This window comes from Cryptotermes secundus, unplaced genomic scaffold (genome assembly GCF_002891405.2).
Source record: "Cryptotermes secundus unplaced genomic scaffold, Csec_1.0 scaffold56, whole genome shotgun sequence".
Taxonomy (NCBI): domain Eukaryota; kingdom Metazoa; phylum Arthropoda; class Insecta; order Blattodea; family Kalotermitidae; genus Cryptotermes; species Cryptotermes secundus.
This window is the reverse complement of record NW_019744407.1, coordinates 1,439,836-1,448,125: the sequence shown is the minus strand read 5'-3', so window position 1 is coordinate 1,448,125 and position 8,290 is coordinate 1,439,836. Positions and strand designations below refer to the sequence as shown.

The 8,290-nt window shown below is 40.2% G+C and overlaps 1 protein-coding gene across 7 annotated transcripts in view; it reads right to left on the bottom strand.

The window, feature by feature from the left end:
* Nucleotides 1-8,290, bottom strand: part of LOC111874649 (stimulator of interferon genes protein) — a 40,424-nt gene that overhangs the window by 16,477 nt on the left and 15,657 nt on the right. For all 7 annotated transcript variants that reach the window (XM_023870318.2, XM_023870319.2, XM_023870320.2 and 4 more), the window contains one exon: nucleotides 2,403-2,513. In XM_023870318.2, the coding sequence (XP_023726086.1) occupies nucleotides 2,403-2,513 (111 nt within the window). The remainder of the gene's footprint in view (nucleotides 1-2,402; nucleotides 2,514-8,290) is intronic.

The window sequence follows — 8,290 nt, the reverse complement described above, 5'->3', positions numbered from 1 at the left end:
AAAAAAAAAAAAAACTGCTAACCCCATTAAAGCAGTCTTAAACGACCAAACCCCTCTACAATAGACTTGATATGATTCTGACACTGGTGTATACTGTCCTTCTTGTGGCATGTTTTGGACTTCATCCATCCTCTGGTATGTATAAGACAAAAGACCACGACGTTTCGGAGACTGGATCTGCCTCCGTCTTCAGGTGGGTAGGGAAGGATAAGCCTATTCAGTTTGGCCTGACAAACCCCAGTCTGTAGAAAAACAACCTATGAACACCGGACAACCAGTTCCATCAGTGGGAGATAACCATAAAATCACAGTAAAAGACATGATAGAAAATTTGTGCCAAGCATGCATATGTCAACAATGTAAAAAACAGAAGTATAGATTAAATTCCAGGAATTCAGTTAAAAACGAAAGTACAATGNAAGTCTTGTGATACATGTTATTTAAAATTAAATAAGCTGTACTATAGTGATACATGTTATTTAAAATTAAATAAGCTGTACTATAGTTAAAAATTGCAGCAGTTTATGTGAAGGTGTTATGTATGGATGTATACACACAGACTTTTGTGCAGCTGTTAGTATGAAATGAAGGTTCTGGGGCCCATGATCGTACAGATTTCTTGATTGCTTTTGTCTAAGGAATGCCACCTCTTAACGCCATTTTTCTTTAATTGAGCTTGGTTTTTTACAAGAACTTCATCGTCTGGTACGTAAAAGACAAAAGACCATGACATTTCGGAGACTGGATCTGTCTCCATCTTCAGGCAGGTAGGGAAGGATAAACTTATTTATTTGGGCCCATTAGATAAGCTAGTGTCAATTATTGGACAAATCCCGGTGTCTAGAAACCAATCCATGAACCCCCGACAACCGGTTTCATCAGTGGGAGGTAAGAATAAAATCACAGTAAAAGACATGATAGAAAATTTGTGCCAAGCATGCATATGTCAACAATGTAAAAAACAGAAGTATTGATTAAATTCCAGGAATTCAGTTCAAAATGAAAGTAATAACTTGGATAATGCCTGCCTAATCTGTGTGAATAAAGAATTGTGACACTAGGGCAACTTCCAGGAATCAGACTAATCCCCGGAGCAAAACTTGCATAAGTAGTGGAAGCCACTAATATTCATAAAAACTTACATTTTTGATTTGTTAACCTCTTCATTGAGGAGGGGAATTCATATGGGAGAAATATCCAAACTGGGTTGACTGATCGGATTGGCTGAACATGCCATATGAGCTGATTCTTTGTACTTTCTGTATCTGCTGTTACTTTCAACCTCCAAGATCCTAGCTTCGTCCCAGCTTACCCTTTGACCTTCTTCATATGAATGCTGAGCCAACCTGGATTTCTCTAGAAGACCCTGCTTGAGATTTTGCCTGTGTTCACGGATTCGCATAGCCAGCGGTCTGCCTGTTTCACCAATGTACCGTGAACACAGGCAAAATCTCAACCAGGGTCTTCTAGAGAAATCCAGGTTGGCTCAGCATGCATAAGAAGGTCACAGGATAAGCTGGGATGAAGCTAGGATCTTGAAGGCTGAAAGTAACAGCAGATACAGAACGTACAAAGAATCAGCTCATATGGCATGTTCAATCCAATCAGCCAAACAAGTTCGGGTATTTCTCCCATATGGACTCCCCTCATCAATAAAGAGGTTAACAAATCAAAAATGTAAGTTTTTATGAATATCAGTGGCTTCCACTACTTCTGCAAGTTTTGCTCCGGGGATTAGTCTGATTCCTGGAAGTTGCCCTAGTGTCACAATTCTTTATTCACACAGATTAGGCAGGCATTATCCAAGTTATTACTTTCATTTTGAACTGAATTCCTGGAATTTAATCAATACTTCTGTTTTTTACATTGTTGACATATGCATGCTTGGCACAAATTTTCTATCATGTCTTTTACTGTGATTTTATTCTTACCTCCCACTGATGAAACCGGTTGTCGGGGGTTCATGGATTGGTTTCTAGACACCGGGATTTGTCCAATAATTGACACTAGCTTATCTAATGGGCCCAAATAAATAAGTTTATCCTTCCCTACCTGCCTGAAGATGGAGACAGATCCAGTCTCCGAAATGTCATGGTCTTTTGTCTTTTACGTACCAGACGATGAAGTTCTTGTAAAAAACCAAGCTCAATTAAAGAAAAATGGCGTTAAGAGGTGGCATTCCTTAGACAAAAGCAATCAAGAAATCTGTACGATCATGGGCCCCAGAACCTTCATTTCATACTAACAGCTGCACAAAAGTCTGTGTGTATACATCCATACATAACACCTTCACATAAACTGCTGCAATTTTTAACTATAGTACAGCTTATTTAATTTTAAATAACATGTATCACTATAGTACAGCTTATTTAATTTTAAATAACATGTATCACAAGACTTACCATCTGAATCAGCTTGGAGAAATAGAAACCAGATAGATAACACACATTATGTGCAATCAGTCCCTTAGACCACAAGTATACATATGGGTTTTGGAATAGGGTCCAAATAAGCTGCAAGAAATGTCATAAATAAACATATGAATGATTCCAAATATGAGGGTTATACTGAAAGTCATGAGCAACAATTTCTTGCAAAGTAACGTGCTTTATTATTGACAAACCAAATACACTATCTCAATCTACAGACCTTTCTTTATTTCTTCACATAATCGCCACTTCTTTGTACACATTTCTCCCAGCGTTCTGGGAGTTTGAAAATTCCCCTCCTGTAAAATTCCGTTCCAGCCATCTGAAGACACTGACGCACTGCTTTCTGAATTTACTCCCTTGTCTCAAAACGTTGTCCACGCAGCTGATCCTTCACACATCTGAAAAGATGGTAGTCGATGGGTGCCAGATCAGGGCTATAGGAGAGGTGTGGAAGAACTTCCCACCACATCTTTGCAATTGCTTCCAATGTGAGGTGAGCGGCGTGGGGGCGAGCGTTGTCATGCAGGATGATGATGTTTTGTCCCAGACATTTATCGCGCAATGCATGACGGAGCTTTTGCAGCATCTCGACATAAGAAGCAGCATTAATGGTTTGCCCAGATTCCAGGAATTCGGCCAGAATAAACCCCTCTGCAGCCCAGAAGACTGTGCCCATCACCTTCGCAGCTGATGGCACTGTCTTTGCCTTCTTTTTTAATGGAGAATACAAACGGTGCCATTCCATACTCTGCCGTTCTGTTTCGTTTCAGGCTCGAAATGGTGAAACCAGCTTTCGTCACCTGTCACAAATCAGAGCAAAAAATCATCGCTTTCGTGTCGATATCTCTGCAGCAGTTCTGAGGTGATGGCTTTTCGCTGACCTTTGTGGTCTTCGGTCAATAACCGCGGGACCCAACGAGCACAAACTTTCCTATAGCCCAAGCTTTCAATCATCTCCTGTACTGCACTGTGCCCTATTCCAAGTTTTCGGGCTATTGTGTCCACAGTCACACGCCTGCCATCTTGAATGATCTCATCCACTCTTTCCTTGTTGTGTTCAGTTGAGGCTGTTCGAGGACAACTGCTCCGAGGCTCATCTTCGATTCTGGTGTTCCCATCTTCAAACACTGCTCGCACCCATGCACACAGTTCCATAAGCACGCTGAAGTCTCTGGTGAATTTCTGCAGCATGGATTTCCTCTTTCACAAGAAATTCAATGACAGCACACTGGCAAAACGACATATCATTGTCAGCCATTTTGTTAGGAGTGATACTGGTCACGTGATGCAAGCTACTGATGTCACAAGACACTCAGGGTTAACACAACAGCTGGTTCCACCTACCACTATACTCTCTTTCGTCTGCTGTTCCCAGGTTGCATGCAAAAAAAAAGTTGCTCATGACTTTCGGTATGACGTACGTATATCTTACCTCTTAATAGAAGTTTTCAAACATCAACATTTTAACCCTTTCGCACTCAGCCTATTTTCCGAATACCTGGCCTAAAACACTAAGGCAAATTTGGCTCTATTTACATGTCTCACTTCAAATCATCATCATCATCAGTAATCTGTCAAGACGACAGGTCCACAGTCTCTTTCAAAACAATTCCTCCACTTAATGCGATCTAGAGCTTTCTCCTTCACATGACAGTATCCTCTTCTGTCCCCAAGGTCATCCAGCATCTTCTTACGTCTTCTTCCTCGTCTTCTTGTCACTTCTATCCGCCCATCTATCTTTCCTTCGATAGCTTCTTTTAGAAGGCAGTTTCTGCGTAAAACATGACCAATCCAATTAGCCTTCCGTTTTCTTATTTCATGTAGGATATTCCTCTGCTCACTGACTCTAATTAACACTTCTTCATTTCTCACATAATCGGTCCAACTGATCTTCTCCATTCTTCTCCAACACCACATTTCGAAACTTTCCAGATGTTTCTGATCTACTGCCCTAAGTGTCCATGTTTCAGCCCCATACAGAGCTATGCTCCAAATGTAGCATTTCACTAGTTTCTTCCTCAAATTTAAGTCCAATTTGCTGGTAAAAAGATTCTTCTTCTTGCTAAATGCAGCTTTTGCCATGGCAATCCTGGATTTAATTTCACAAGTACACCTTCCATCATCTGTTAACAAGCTACCCAAATATTTAAAACATTTCACATTCTCCACTTGTTTTTGGTCTATCTTTATTGTGACTGGGGTTGGTTGTCTCGAAATTTTCATTACTTTTGTTTTCTCCACATTCATTTCCATGCCATGCTTTCAAATATTCGCCAAAAATACAATTTTGGTCAAAGACATATGAAAAAATCACACTTATTCATTTTAAACAGAATACTTAAAAATAGCCTACTACTGCTAATACTATAAATAATTTGAAAAAAAAAAAATAAAAACTGAAAGAATTACATATAGAAATTTAAAATTTACAAATTTAGGCAAAAAATAAAATTGAAGAAAGTCGTCTTCTGGGTTTAGGCACCGTGTATTCTTCGTTTTGGCCTAAACCTTGGCCTTGGCATAAACCCAGAAGACGACTTTCTTCAGTCATCGGCGTGAAAACCTCAAAACTTACAAAAAATAAAATTGTTTTTTTTTGGTCTTTTTTTCTTGTCACCAAGCCTGCACGAAAGAGAATATTTTTCTGTAAATTTTGATATAAGTTTGAAGCATGAAGAGGTCTCTCATCCAGAACTACACCACATTATGCAAAACAGTGCATACACATCTTTTGCAGTTAGTACCTGTATTTTGGGAAGCACTGTCCATGCAGCCCCTTGTTGCATCTGGTGCATACTGGTCTGGCTCTCTGCCTCCTCTCCTCTGTGCAGCAGACAATGCACTGGGACTCATTCTTTTCAGGGAGTTTTCTGAGTCCTTGTGCTTCCAGAGGATCATCTGCCCAGCATTGTCCTTCAACACCAACCACTCATCCCTCAAGCTCTTGATTATGGGACATAGTGTAGCTGTATCTGGATTTCAGTTTGCTAGGCTCTCTGTAGTTTTCCTTGTTAAGAATGTAGTAGCTATTCAACACCATCCTGGCTATGATGTTGAAAGCTACCTTTTTCCAATAACACACTGTCTGCCTTCCATCCAAATATGCGTACAGCATCATGTCTGAAGAGTCAATGCCACCTATAAACTTGTTGTAGGATGTGATGATTCTTTGTTTGGTTTGTGGATTGCCACCATGTCTTCCCCCTATTTCCTCTTCTTGGGCTGTGGCATGGCTGGAGAGAAAAATGACAGATTTTTTTTTTTTTTTTGCAATTTCTTCTTGCAGAAAACCCATGTGAGAAGGGGACAAAACTTTCAACACATTTTTTGTCCAACTGCAAATTTGTTCTTGAACTGCTGGGGTAGAAGTTTCCTATTCCTCCCAACAGTTCCAGTGATGTAGGTGCTTAGCTGATGGAGATGGCGGGCAAGTGGAACAGACATAAAATAGCCATCGATGAAGACATGGTAGCTTTGTTGAGGTACCCTCCAACATTAAGCAGTTTTTCATGATCATGTACCCAGGCAATTTTTTTGGATGTTGTCATAGTCTTCCTGAGACCTGGCCCCTCTGTACATGAAAAACCCCAGTCAAGAGTTGGACAGAGTCACACAGCATCCAAAATTTAATTCCCAACAGTGGTGGTGCTTGTTGGGCAAACACTGCAAGAGACTGGTTTTGTTTTTAGTATCTACCAAGCTTTCAAGCTAATTTCTTGATGAGGGATGTAGTGATGCCTGAATATCCTGTCTGCATGGTCCACAAGGGGATGGTACCATGCACAGGGATAATAGTCTGGTTCTCCAGGACCTGGAAATCCTCTGTTGTTGACGAGGTGGAAGAAGTGCTTTAAGCGGGAAAAGCGATGCTTGGTAAACATTTTCCCAAACCATGGGGTGGCTTGGGAACAGAGAGTGGACCAGGATGATCCTATGGTTGGTTTTTTGATGATCATATTTAGAATACAGGCCAGGAATCCTTTCATCTTGTGCATGGTAATTCTGGTCCTGTTCTTCATCAGAGTGAGAACATTACCTGCCTTACTGCTAACCACTTGCTAGGCATATTTGTTGGATTCTGTCACCATGAGGGTAGGGATCATGTCTGTGAAGAAGAGATGAAATAAACAATAGGAGAATCAGGAGGAAGCATATGCTTAGGTCCAGAGAGTTCTTGGAATTGGAAAGGAAGAGGGAGAGGTTGCACAGTTGACAGAATTTCCTGTTGTAATACTATAGTTCTAGTGTTGGCCATATTTATTTGGTGATATTTATTGTTTATAAGTTGGTACCACACCCACTGCTACTTTCTTCCTGTGTGTACCTTTGGTATCTTGTAATGTTCATTCAGTCTCCAGTAAACGTTAGATTTGGACGAAGGCGTTTCATTTCTTATCCGTTTTTACCTCGATGATCCAATGTGATTTCACAAAGGAAACAACAGGTTATGGGCCCAGAGTCTTCAAGCACTGCGCCGGACATCGATAAAACGGATTGGAGACTCAGAAGACGAGTGAAGACAATAGGATAAGTGAAGGTACGGACCTAAACGGCAAAGACGGCCATTTCTCGGTCCCACATGGTGCATGGGATTTTGAAGAAAGGAAGTAAATAAGACGATATAAGAAGACGATTTAATATTTCAAGATGTCAGAAGAAGTTTACCGAAGACGCATAGAACCTTTAAATGACGATAACTACACAATCTGGAAACATCGCGTAACGCTAACCCTAAGAAAGAGGAAGCAATGGGAAGCCGTGGAGCCCGGATATGATGGAGTAGAAGAGGATTGGACACCAGGTCAGATTCAAACAAATCTTGAAGCACTTAACTTTATTACCGAGAATATAGAAGATAAATATGTACCGTCGATAGCACATCTGACTACAGCTGCAGAAGTTTGGCAGAAGCTGAAAAGGCGAAACTGTGAGTACACATGGGTCCATATTGCCTTGATGATTGAAGAATTAGCTTTGACCAAAAAGACTGACGAAATAAGCATGAATGAGTACCTAACGAGGAAACAAAATTTAATTTTGAAGTTGAAGAATGCTAATGTACCGTTTAGTGAAGGAGCACATATTGGTTTTATTTTCAGCGGGTTACCCAAACAATATGAAAATCTCATGTTATCCTTTTCAAGTAAAGAGGACAAAACATCCTTAGAAGAGGTAATTAGCAAATTATACCTGACAGAAAAACAAGATAAAATTCACAGAGATTTTGAGAACAACGAAGAAGAAAAAGCCTTTTTACTTAGAAGAGAATCTAGGTACCAGAAGAATAATAATTATTACCCAAAACGTGATGGAAAATTCAAAAACCAAAGTAAAGGGATCAATTGTGACCAAAATGTAAAGAAGAATGTAATTTGTTTTGCATGCAATCAAGCTGGACATATTGCTAAATTGTGTCCAAAGTTTAATGTCCTAAAGAATAATGGGGGAACCGCCAAAATAGCAGAAGTTCAAAAGGAGAATGAAGAAGAAGAAGAAATAGCTGTAGTAGCGGAGGAACACATTGAAACAACAGAGGAATTTGTCATGACAGCCCATGCGGGAAGTAGGTCCGAGGAGTTCAGGGATCTGTGGATTCTTGATTCAGGAGCATCCCACCACATGACGCCCTACAAGGATATATTCGACAACTTAAATGAGGGTGTAAGAGGAAACGTCATGTTGGCGAAAAGGAAGACGAGTACTCCTTTGCTGGGTAAAGGGAGTGTAGCCTTAAAGGTAACAAATGAATATGGAGGCAAGAAGTTAAGATTAAATAATTGTTCATATGTACCTGGTTTGGATTGTAACTTGTTGTCAATGAGACAATTAGATAGGTTGGGTTGTGAAGCACATATAAA